This window comes from Epinephelus fuscoguttatus, linkage group LG8, assembly GCF_011397635.1.
Source record: "Epinephelus fuscoguttatus linkage group LG8, E.fuscoguttatus.final_Chr_v1".
Classification (NCBI taxonomy): Eukaryota; Metazoa; Chordata; class Actinopteri; order Perciformes; family Serranidae; genus Epinephelus; species Epinephelus fuscoguttatus.
In genome coordinates this window covers 44849555-44862555 of record NC_064759.1, presented here as the reverse complement: position 1 = coordinate 44862555, position 13001 = coordinate 44849555, and the positions used below count along the sequence as shown (strand labels likewise).

At 39.8% G+C, this 13001-nt stretch overlaps 1 protein-coding gene across 3 annotated transcripts in view; it reads left to right on the top strand.

Annotated features, from left to right (window-relative positions):
- The window catches only part of ppox (protoporphyrinogen oxidase), a 55926-nt gene that overhangs the window by 3771 nt on the left and 39154 nt on the right, over nt 1-13001 (top strand). For 2 of the 3 annotated variants that reach the window (XM_049583186.1, XM_049583184.1), the window contains exons 3-4: nt 6774-6908; nt 11987-12102. In XM_049583186.1, the coding sequence (XP_049439143.1) occupies nt 6774-6908; nt 11987-12102 (251 nt within the window). Of the gene's footprint in view, nt 1-665; nt 937-6773; nt 6909-11986; nt 12103-13001 lie in introns of those variants that run through there. The other variant, XM_049583183.1, reaches the window with a different exon arrangement.

The window sequence follows — 13001 nt, the reverse complement described above, 5'->3', positions numbered from 1 at the left end:
AAGTCTTCATCCCAAGTGCTATCAATATCCTGAAGTCAACAAAGTGACTGATGAGTTTTAAACCATAGACAGACAATGAGCTTATTTAATGTGTTAAGTGTTTGTAACGACTTTGTATGTTTGTTTATTGACTATTTGATTGCTTTTTAATTTGTTGTTTTTTGTGTCTGGTGAGCCGGAGACAAATTTCCACCTCTGGTTGACAGTTGAGATATATTCTATTCTATTCTATTCTATTCTATTCTATTCTATTCTATTCTATTCTGTTCTATTCTAAGCCAGTATCAGAGTTACCAGTGTTGTACAGCAGATGCTGCCTGAAATTTAGACCATCTCTACACTGCGTTCCAAATTATTATGCAAATTATATTTTTCTCTGATTTTCCTAAATAGTTGATGCAAATGACAGTCAGCATAATTTTCAAGTCATCAGCTGTTAAAGTTTAATTCAAATGTTATTGAACAAACCTCCCAATGAAAACAGTATTTTTTTAAAAAATAAAAAACTTAAAATGCACTGTTCCAAATTATTATGCACAACAGAGTTTCAAGACATTTTCTAGGTTGTAAAGAACTGAAAATAGTCATTTGCAGCATTAGGAGGTCATATTTACTGAAATCAAAAGCTATTTCAATCAAAAACATCTTAATAGGTCAAGTTACATTTTAACACAGGACCCCTTATTTGATAGCAGCTTCACAATTCTTGCATCCATTGAACTTGTGAGTTTTTGGAGAGTTTCTGCTTGAATTTCTTTGCAGGATGTCAGAATAGCCTCCCAGAGCTGCTGTTTGGATGTGAACTGCCTCCCACCCTCAAAGATCTTGTGCTTGAGGATGCTCCAAAGGTTCTCAATAGGGTTGAGGTCAGGGGAGGATGGGGGCCACACCATGAGTTTCTCTCCTTTTATGCCCATAGCAGCCAATGATGCAGAGGTATTCCTTGCAGCATGAGATGGTGCATTGTCGTGCATGAAGATGATTTTGTTTCGGAAAGCATGGTTCTTCTTTTTGTACCATGGAAGAAAGTGGTCAGTCAGAAACTCCACATATTTTGCAAAGGTCATTTTCACACTTTCAGGGACCCTAAAGGGGCCGACCAGCTTTCTCCCCATGATTCCGGCCCAAAACATGACTCCGCCACCTCCTTGCTGACGTCGCAGCCTTGTTGGGACATGGTGGCCATCCACCAACCATCCACTACTCCATCCATCTGGACCATCCAGGGTTGCACGGCACTCATCAGTGAACAAGACTGTTTGAAAATTAGTCTTCATGTATTTCTGGGCCCACTGCAGCCGTTTCTGCTTGTGAGCATTGGTTAGGGTGGCGAATAGAAGGTTTATGCATAACTGCAAGCCTCTGGAGGATCCTACACCTTGATGTTCGCGGGACTCCAGAGGCACCAGCAGCTTCAAATACCTGTTTGCTGCTTTGTAATGGCATTTTAGCAGCTGCTCTCTTAATCCGATGTATTTGTCTGGCAGAAACCTTCCTCATTGTGCCTTTATCTGCACGAACCCGTGTGTGCTCTGAATCAGCCACAAATCTCTTAACAGTACGATGACCACGCTTAAGTTTTCGTGAAATATCTAAGGTTTTCATACCTCGTCCAAGGCATTCAACTATTTCACGCTTTTCAGCAGCAGAGAAATCCTTTTTCTTTCCCATATTGCTTGAAAATGGTGGTCTGCTTAATAATGTGGAACATCCTTCTTCAGTAGTTTTTCCTTTAATTGGGCTCACCTGGCCAACTAATTATCACAGGTGTCTGAGATTGATTTCAGTGATCCAAAGAGCCCTTAGACACAAAACCATCCATGAGTTTAATTGAAAAACAAAAAAATTAATCTTTATGACACTTAAATACAATTTGCATAATAATTTGGAATGCGGTGTATATGAATGATACAAATGGATGCACTTAAAAGAAATAATACTGATACTAATGCTACTACTACTACTACTACTACCAATGATTATCATAATAATAATAATAATAATAATAATAATGATAATATTTTATTGAAGAATGGAGGTTGAGAAGGTAAAACGATGTACATTTGCCAACGGAATTACTTATAGCAGTGGTTCCCAACCTTTTTCATTCAAGGAGCCCTTTTCTATCATTGATTACACTGGTGAGCCTAAGTGACATTTTATGGATATTTATATTAAATGCATAACAGTAACAGTACAGAACAACTGACAAATTGTACAATTAACCCAAATAGTGAACACAGTTTGTGTAGTACAAGCAGATAATTTCTTGTGAGTATTGCATCAGAGATGAGTTTTCCTGTTTGTTTTTAAGTGCCTTTTAATATAACACTCTGTATTACATATTTATTTTTGAATTTCTAACAATCATACATGCTTAATAGGCCTCTTTTCTGACAGATTCAGTGTATTCTTCTCCCTGACGTACGGCCATTGTTCTATTAAATCTTAGGTTGTTTTCACTGTCTATTTTTCTAATGCAGGACAAGGCTGTTGATCAGAGAGTGAAGGCTCTGTGAATACAGCTTGTGTTAAGGTATTCACTGTGCCCTAATCCTGTGAGATTTTTTTTAAATTAATGTCTTGAATAATAATCTAAGCTTAAAATGAACAATTTCATTTAGTTTTCTTCACAGATATGAATGAAATGCTGAGATATAGGCCTACTGTATTAACGTTTTCTGACACACCCTACAATTAAGAAGGTGCTACAACACCTTCTTAATTAACCCCCTGTGAAGCTTTGGCAAGGGGTTGGGATCCCCAGGTTGGGAACCAGTAATTTAAAGGGATACTTTACTGATTTTCAACCAACTTTGTATCACAAAAGTGTGAGTGCCTTCTGAACTGCATTCTTTTTCTTTATACTTTTAGTAGTAGTAATATTCCTATTATTACTATTTGACTGGTCATCAGTTACTTGAATGCATCTTTTTCTGTCACTGCGACTACATAGAGCTGTCAATCAGCTGTCAAGCTGTCATCTATTTGTGGCCCAGACAATGTGACGCATCTGCTGTTGAGCAGAGGATTGTGGGTCAGAATAGTCAGAAAAGCATGCTGGCTTGCACACTGCAAAATATGACTGACTGTAGTAGAACATCCTGGTATTTTTGACATACTGCATTCGACATACTATGATTTGGGACATACTAAATCTTTTTCTGGCATACTAAATGGACTACAGTCTATGAGTCAGATCCTCCACAGCTCCACCCTCTCGTCCAAATATGGTCACTTCCAGTGGTTGAATTGTTAATTTTTAACAAGGGGCGTGCAATGTAGTTTTGATTTTTTTTTGTGTGTGTGCACACATCATCAAATATGACAGCACAGATGTGCATAATTAATCAAGATAAAGAAAAATGGCATGACCTATACCTGCTGCCGTTAAAAACACAAATAATGCAGCAGTATTGCGATACAGACAAAAAACATTTTAGAATATAAATAAGAGTAGTTCTGAATAGCTGTGAAAATGAATCTTAGAGTCACTCTTATCCTATAGACCTTTCCTTTGCCAGTTATAATTTCTCCTTACCTGTGAAGCCTTGGGCTGATAATTGGTGATGCTGTCAGGTCCCTGTTCTGATACCTGCCTGGTTTCTCCCTGTCCCTCTTCTATCTATTGCAATAATATAGATAATAAATGTGCAAAGTAAAATTCATAAATAGAATTAGGAATAGTTGTGGTGACATAGCTGTGGAAATTAACCTCAAAGTCACTTTGAAAGAGAGAAAATGTCTATAGCATATAGATATTTTCTCTTATTTTCTCTCTTATAATGTCTCCTCACCTGTGAAGACCCTGCATGATCATCCTTGCTGGCCTCTGGTCCATTGTCTCCTCCCTGACCTTGCTCTTTCTATTGTAGCAATAAAGATTAAGAAAATATGTGCAAAGCAATAGTGAGCACAAATTCTGCACAGAAATTAAGGAGGAGTGGGTTTATTCCTCACATGAAACTAGCTAGCATTTAACATAGGTAACAATAACATTAGTATTCTTGTTAACTAGCTTAACTTGATATATTGGCATCTATTAATTAGTCATCATTTAGCTAACATTATCTACGTGCAACAGCATTACTCAACTTACACGGTTTGTTTGGAAGAAACTGTGCAAGGTTTTTTGCTTCTTGCTGGCTGGTTTGCTGAACATACAGCACACATCTCATCTGTGCGATTGATTAAGATCACAACACTGCAGCATGTGTATGTGCCTGGTGCCGTCTAATGATGGTGCGTTTAAAGACAGCTCGGAAAAACACATTACCACATGTTAAAAACAAATTGAACAGTTGTAACAGCTATCAAAAAGTGCGGGGGAAGGAGGGCACAGATACGCGAAGTGCAGGGGACATGTCCCCTGTATCCCCCCCCATGTGCCTAACAGAACGTTTTGCTGCACTCAAATGGCTGGCAGCCAAGATACAGCAGAATGTTTTAATATAGAAAGCATTTGTTTGTGGTCTTTCATTATAGAGCTTTTCAGTAATTGAAGAATTGTAATTCTCACCTGTATGTTATATTCCAATCCCAGGCCCCCTGCAGAAGCCTGATTGAAATGAATCAGTCATCCCCCATGTCCTATTTTAGTGTGCCAGTTATTGAGCCTTTTGGCAAGTGCAGACCAGATTTTACCGCCTGTGTGGTATGATGACATATGACGCAGTGACTTTGCCCCTTTTTACCTCATTGATTGTTGAATGCCCACACCACAGACACAATTACTGTGTCTCAAATGGCATACTTCTGTACTTACACTTAATATTTTGAGTGCATAAGTGCGTTCACACTGAGAAGTATGGAAAAATGCAGTGCACTATGAGTACCCGGATGGTGCACTCAGAACGGCCAAGAAGTTGAGTGTGGAACTATGGACACTTCTCGCCCTCAATGTTCGCTATCCTGGCGACGTAGCGGAAGGGGGGGAGGTACTTTTCAAACTGGAAATAGCGGCCGAGGACTGTGCGACTGTGAACATCGCTGTATTGTACAGTACAAATACATGTGTTTTTTGCACGAAGGCCCACTATACAGCAGTAGCTCAGTCCATAGGGACTTGGGTTGGGAACTGGAGGGTCGCCTGTTCGAGTCCCTGTCCGGACCAAAATATGGAGCATGGACTGGTGGCTGGAGAGGTGCCAGTTCACCTCCTGGGCACTGCCGAGGTGCCTTTGAGCAAGGCACCGAACCCGCCAACCGCTCGGGGCGCCTCACCAAGGGCAGCCCCCTCACTCTGACATCTCTCCACTTTGTGCATGTATAGGTCCTGTTTGTGCATGTGTGTGTCTTTTGGACCTGTGTGTAATTGACAAGCAAGAGTGAAAACATTGAATATCCCCTCAGGGGGATTAATAAAGTAAATAAACTGTATATAAACTTAACTTATACTGTTGTCGGATATAAGCCAGCAGTATGTTTATGGGGTTAATTTAGCAGTCTGTAATGATTTGGTACTGCCAACGATAACACAAATGCTAATGCTAGTTTGCTAACTAGCTAATTTGCGGTCGTCATTTCCGGTGAGTGCACAATGGCCGTGTTTGGTTTGAGACAGCACTACCATGTCGAAATTCATGCACTACGCCAATGAGTACATAGTGCACATGGTATACTACATAGAAGTGTACTAAGGGAAATATGTAATTTGAGACACACCAAAAGAGTATAGTAGCAATAGTACCCCCCCCCCCAACCCCCCCCCCCCCCCAATACCAAGAATCTGTTCTTGTGTTGCCTGTTTCTCTCCTCAGATGTTTCAGAAACATATTTTAGCTCAACATTTAATTGTAGTTCAAGATAGTTTGTCACCAGCACCATCATATTGTTTCCTGTGGGATAAAAAGGCCAAGCTTGCATTACGTCACTGGGGGAGTTTAGTGTTCCAGTGCAGTGTATTCTGGTAGCTTTAGGTTTTCTCCCTCTTGGACAAAAGCAAATGCCACAGTCCTTGTCCTCTGTTTATTTCTGGTCATGTAGCATCAATTTCAAAAGTATTTGCCTCTTCCTACTTCATAGACAGCCCAGTTTTATGAAAAGACCATTTTTCCAGCAGTGCAATACTTCTTAAAGTCATCATCACTGGAGGCTGTGAACATCCACAGTGATGATGGCTGTCACCAACACCAGTTGGAGTGGGTGTTTTCTCATAGCTCATTGTGGCTCACATACCATAATGAGGTGGAGAAGATAACATATATGAAGAAGCCAATTTATCACTAATCACAAAGACATTACATCACAACTTACCATTTTGTAAACCACATTACTGTATTTCAGAAATATGGATAAAATATTCAGTGATAAAGTTTTCTAAAATAAGGGTAACTGACTATCTTTTACCAGGGCTTTCAGCCTTATCTCGTGGCCCTCTCACTGAAAAAAGTTCAAGAGAAGTTGGTTTGTAAAAGTTGGGTTGAGAATATTTATTATTATTGATATACAGAAATACAATGAAGGTTTTTGAAATGATCTGCACCTAAACAACATGAAGAGGTGCCTGGAAATGAAGGCAGATTACATAAAAAACAGATAAAACTGTATATCCTGTGTGTGAAAATGGTTGGAGGAAATCAAACGTATGTATGATTTGTAGTTGGTTTCCAGTTTAGCAGCTAGAACTTGGAAGTACTGTGTTGGTCTTTAAAGTCCAAATACAGTAGTGGGACAGCCTGTCCTTAACAAAATAACTGCAGGGAAATACATCACACAAATATAAATGGTTGAATATGAATCAATGCACAAACAAAATGGGTTTTTTTCTCCAGGTCATTATACTTGAGTCCAGCAGTCGCTTTGGAGGTTGGCTGTGGTCTACCAGGAGGTCAGATGGGGCGATATTTGAACATGGACCCAGAGGGATCAGACCTGCTGGGGCAGTGGGATGCAACACACTCAATATGGTAAGCACTGATAGATCATTTTAAGATAAAACACCCACTTTATTCATCCTGAATGAAATTGTTGTGCAGCACTTGCAGTACAAAGTGGTAAAGGGTGTAAATATAGAATATCAACATAGACATAACAATATAAATATCAATAAACTGATACCCAAAACCAAAAATGTACACAATACCAAAAATCTAAACTGTCTAAACCTGTAAGGATCAACAGTTGCTGATATCTCAAGTTACTTCTTGGTGTGTTGCATATAGATATTTATGTGAAATGGTATATAGCTACAGTATGTATGTACAATATCCATTCTCAAGTGTATATGGTTAATTCGGAATGTTTCTAATCATATCCATGATATTACATGTAATGTATCTAGTTTGATGTCATGTTTTAAGTCTGTTTATCATGACTTTTATGATGAAATTGAATGCTCTTGCTGTGGAATAGTAACTCACAAATTCAATTCAATCAATCAATTTTATTTATAAAGCCCAATATCACAAATCACAATTTGCCTCACAGGGCTTTACAGCATACGACATCCCTCTGTCCTTAGGACCCTCGCAGTGGACAAGGAAAAACTCCCCCCAAAAAAACCCTTTAATGGGGGAAAAAAACGGTAGAAACCTCAGGAAGAGCAACTGAGGAGGGATCCCTCTTCCAGGACGGACAGACGTGCAATAGATGTCGTACAGAACAGATCAACATGATAAATTAACAGTAATCCGTAAGACACAATGAGACAGAAAGAGAGACAGAGAGAGATGCAGGACAGACAGTAACGGCAATAGCTTACAACAACATTAATGAAAGTAATAATATTATAATTCTGGCTATTGTGGTACAATATGTTGAAAGTACAGTACAGGCCAAAAGTTTGGACACACCTTCTCATTCAATGCGTTTTCTTTATTTTCATGACTATTTACATTGTAGATTCTCACTGAAGGCATCAAAACTATGAATGAACACATGTGGAGTTATGTACTTAACAAAAAAAGGTGAAATAACTGAAAACATGTTTTATATTCTAGTTTCTTCAAAATAGCCACCCTTTGCTCTGATTACTGCTTTGCACACTCTTGGCATTCTCTCCATGAGCTTCAAGAGGTAGTCACCTGAAATGGTTTCCACTTCACAGGTGTGCCTTATCAGGGTTAATTAGTGGAATTTCTTGCTTTATCAATGGGGTTGGGACCATCAGTTGTGTTGTGCAGAAGTCAGGTTAATACACAGCTGACAGCCCTATTGGACAACTGTTAAAATTCATATTATGGCAAGAACCAATCAGCTAACTAAAGAAAAACGAGTGGCCATCATTACTTTAAGAAATGAAGGTCAGTCAGTCCGGAAAATTGCAAAAACTTTAAATGTGTCCCCAAGTGGAGTCGCAAAAACCATCAAGCGCTACAACAAAACTGGCACACATGAGGACCGACCCAGGAGAGGAAGACCAAGAGTCACCTCTGCTTCTGAGGATAAGTTCATCCGAGTCACCAGCCCCAGAAATCGCAAGTTAACAGCAGCTCAGATCAGAGAGCAGATGAATGCCACACAGAGTTCTAGCAGCAGACCCATCTCTAGAACAACTGTTAATAGGAGACTGCGCGAATCAGGCCTTCATGGTCAAATAGCTGCTAGGAAACCACTGCTAAGGAGAGGCAACAAGCAGAAGAGATTTGTTTGGGCCAAGAAACACAAGGAATGGACATTAGACCAGTGGAAATCTGTGCTTTGGTCTGATGAGTCCAAATCTGACATCTCTGGTTCCAACCGCCGTGTCTTTGTGAGACGCAGAAAAGGTGAACGGATGGATTCCACATGCCTGGTTCCCACTGTGAAGCATGGAGGAGGAGGTGTGATGGTGTGGGGGTGTTTTGCTGATGACACTGTTGGGGATTTATTCAAAATTGAAGGCACACTGAACCAGCATGGCTACCACAGCATCCTGCAGCGACATGCCATCCCATCCGGTTTGCATTTAGTTGGACGATCATTTATTTTTCAACAGGACAGTGACCCCAAACACACCTCCAGGCTGTGTAAGGGCTATTTGACCAAGAAGGAGAGTGATGGAGTGCTGCGGCAGATGACCTGGCCTCCACAGTCACCGGACCTGAACCCAATCGAGATGGTTTGGGGTGAGCTGGACCGCAGAGTGAAGGCAAAGGGGCCAACAAGTGCTAAACACCTCTGGGAACTCCTTCAAGACTGTTGGAAAACCATTTCAGGTGACTACCTCTTGAAGCTCATGGAGAGAATGCCAAGAGTGTGCAAAGCAGTAATCAGAGCAAAGGGTGGCTATTTTGAAGAAACTAGAATATAAAACATGTTTTCAGTTATTTCACGTTTTTTTGTTAAGTACATAACTCCACATGTGTTCATTCATAGTTTTGATGCCTTCAGTGAGAATCTACAATGTAAATAGTCATGAAAATAAAGAAAACGCATTGAATGAGAAGGTGTGTCCAAACTTTTGGCCTGTACTGTATATATTAATATCTGATAGTATACATATGTGACAATAGTCATACGTGTATAATAACAGTAGAAGTATGACTAATAATAACAGCAGCAGCAGCAGCAGCAGCGGGAGGCATCTGGCAGGTCCACGGCAGCAGCACAACCACACACGCCACACTATCCAGGCACCGCTGCGATACGAGTTAACCTGCGAGACAGTGGCACACAAAGGCTCCGGAGAAGAAGCTGAAGTGACATGCAGTACGACCAAGTTAGCAAGATGCAGAAACAGGACATGAGAGAGCGAGAGAAAGAGAGAGAGAGAAGGAGAGAAGGTACCCGGTGTATTATAGGAGGTCCCCACGTCTAAGTCAGCCTAACTAGGGGCTGGTACAAGGCAAGCCTGAGCTGGCTAACTACAAGCTTTATCAAAGAGGAAAGTCTTAAGTCTAGTCTTAAATGTGGAGACGGTGTCTGCCTCCCGGACCGTAACAGGAAGAAATTCCACAGGAGAGGAGCCTGATAGTTGAAGGCTCTGGCTCCTGATCTACTTTTGGAGACTTTAGGGACCACGAGTAACCCTGCGTTCTCAGAGCGCAGTGTTCTGGTGGGATAATAAGGCACTATGAGCTCTCTAACATATGACGGAGCTTGACCATTTAGAGCTTTATAAGTTAACAGTAGGATTTTAAATTCAATTCTGGATTTTACAGGGAGCCAGTGCAGAGAAGCTAAAACAGGAGAAATATGATCCCGTTTCTTAGTTCTTGTTAGTACACGTGCTGCTGCATTCTGAATTAGCTGGAGAGTTTTTAAGGACTTACTAGAGCTACCTGATAATAGAGAGTTACAGTAATCCAGCCTTGAGGTAACAAAAGCGTGGACCAATTTTTCTGCATCTTTTCGGGTCAGGATAGGCCTAATTTTTGCAATATTACACAGATGAAAAAATGCAGTCCAGTTGTTTTAAGTGAAAATTAAAAGACAAATCTTGATCAAATATTACTCTGAGGTTTCTTACGGTAGTGCTAGAGGCCAGAGCAATGCCATCTAGAGAAATTATGTCATCAGATAAAGAGTCTCTGAATTGTTTGGGGCCAAGAACAATAATTTCAGTTTTGTCTGAATTTAACAAAAGGAAATTGGTGCTCATCCAGGTTTTTATGTCTTTAAGGCAGTTATGAAGTTTTTTAATTGATTACTTTCTTCTGGCTTCATTGATAAATACAACTGTGTATCATCCGCATAACAATGGAAATTTATAGAGTGATTTCTAATGATGTTACCTAAAGGAAGCATATATAGAGTAAATAGGATTGGTCCGAGCACAGAACCTTGCGGAACTCCAAAACAAACTTTAGTACGTAAGGATGATTCATCATGAACATGAACAAACTGAAAACGATCAGATAAATAAGATTTAAACCATCTTAGTGCAGAACCTTTTAGGCCAATTAAGTGTTCCAGTCTCTGTAGCAGAATTTGATGGTCAATTGTCTCAAACGCCGCACTAAGATCTAATGAAACAAGTACAGAGACGAGTCCTTTGTCTGAAGCAATCAGAAGGTCATTTGTAATTTTAACTAGAGCTGTCTCAGTGCTATGATGCACTCTAAATCCTGACTGAAATTCCTCAAATAAATTATTATCATTGAGAAAATCACACAGCTGGTCTGCGACTACTTTCTCAAGGATCTTTGACATAAAGGGAAGATTAGATATTGTCTATAGTTGGCTAACACCTCTGGATCCAGGGTGGGCTTTTTTAGGAGAGGTTTAATAACAGCTACCTTAAAAGACTGTGGTACATAGCCTGTTAATAAAGATATATTGATCATCTCTAATATATGAGTGTTAACTAAAGGTAAGACTTCCTTAAGTAGCCTAGTTGGGATGGGGTGTAAAAGACATGTTGATGATTTAGATGAAGAAATCACTGCGGTCAATTGTTGAGGAGATATTGGGGAGAAGCAATCTAAATATATATTAGGTCTTGTGACTGTGTTTGCTGTGGTTGAGGGCAGATACGTACTATCTGAGGACAGGAGGTCATGAATTTTGCCTCTAATAGTTAGAATTTTGTCATTAAAAAGCTCATAAAATCATTACTGCTAAGGGCTAAAGGAATACAAGGCTCAATAGAGCTGTGACTCTGACTTAACACTGTAGACTCAGTAGATTTGAAAGGTAATATTAAAAAAAAAAAAAAAATCTTCAAATCAGGACTATATCTCTGTATATTGCACATTTTTTAAATACTACATACTGTGAACCTCTGCTCATTTCTTACACACTTTTGCACATTTGTGCGCAAACTACTTTTCCTAAGAATTGCACAGCTCTTTTATTTTAAAGGATAGCTTCTGCATTTTTTAACCTGGACCCCATTTTCCCATATATTTGTGTCTAAGACACACACAGTTTTTGAAGCATGTACTTGAAGTGTACATTGTGCAGCTGTATTATAGAAGTATTAGATTGGGACTCGGTATTGGCAGATATTCATTATTAAATGACTCAGATTGGGAATGGTGGCAAAAAAAAACTTGATCAGGACATCCCTAATTCAGAATGATTGTATTATTAAAAAGTATAATCTGTGTGCGTTTGTATGTAGGTGGATGACCTGGGTCTGGGCGGGGAGATCCTGCCAGTCACCTACAGCCATGTTGCCTCCAAGAACAGATATCTGTATGTCAACAGACAGCTCCATAGGATGCCTTCAGGAATCAGGTAGGATTGGTCAAAATAGAAAGCTATTTATGTTAAGAGAATTTGGCATAAATAAAGATCATACTCATTACAGCTTATATTGTGTGGCTAAATAACTGCTGTTCAAATCGGTACAATTTTTCATTCTAGTGGGAATCCTACATGTCCAAATGGTAAATGGACTGCATTTGTATCGCGCTTTGCTAGTCTTCCAACCACTCAAAGTGCTTTTACACTACATGTCACTTTTCACCCATTCATACACACAGACTGGTGGCCGTGGCTACTATGCGTGGTGCCACCGGCTTCTCAGTAACCATTCACATGCTCTCAGACACCCACCAACAGCCATCAGGAGCAATTCAGGGTTCAGTATCTTGCCCCAGGACACTTCGACATGTGAACTGGAGGAGCTGGGAATCGAACCGCCAATCTTCCTAGGATGGTACTTCAGGTGGCGTACTCTACACATGGTTGTGAAAACAAATCCATATACTGCATAATCATGCAAAAATACATATTCAACTTTGTAAATACCACAGCTGCTCTTTTTGCCAGCATGTGACATACTGATAGGTTTTTTTTATTTTTTTATTTTTTTATTTTTTTTATATTTTTTATTTGGAAATGCAAACAAGTACAAAATACAGTAAGTATATACTTAGAATGATATTTCCATTTTTTCTTTTCTCCCACTCCAAACGAACAACTCACCCACCTGAACCTGGAGAGCACCCATCTAGAGAAGCACAAAAAATAGAGTATATGTATACAGACAAGCAAATAAGTACATGTGCCCACACAAAGTACATACACTTACATAAACATACACAGACACATGAGAGGCCACAATTAGCCACGCACACCGCCACCATGCTTATGCTTATTCACTACTGTCCAGTCATACAAGCCTGCACCAG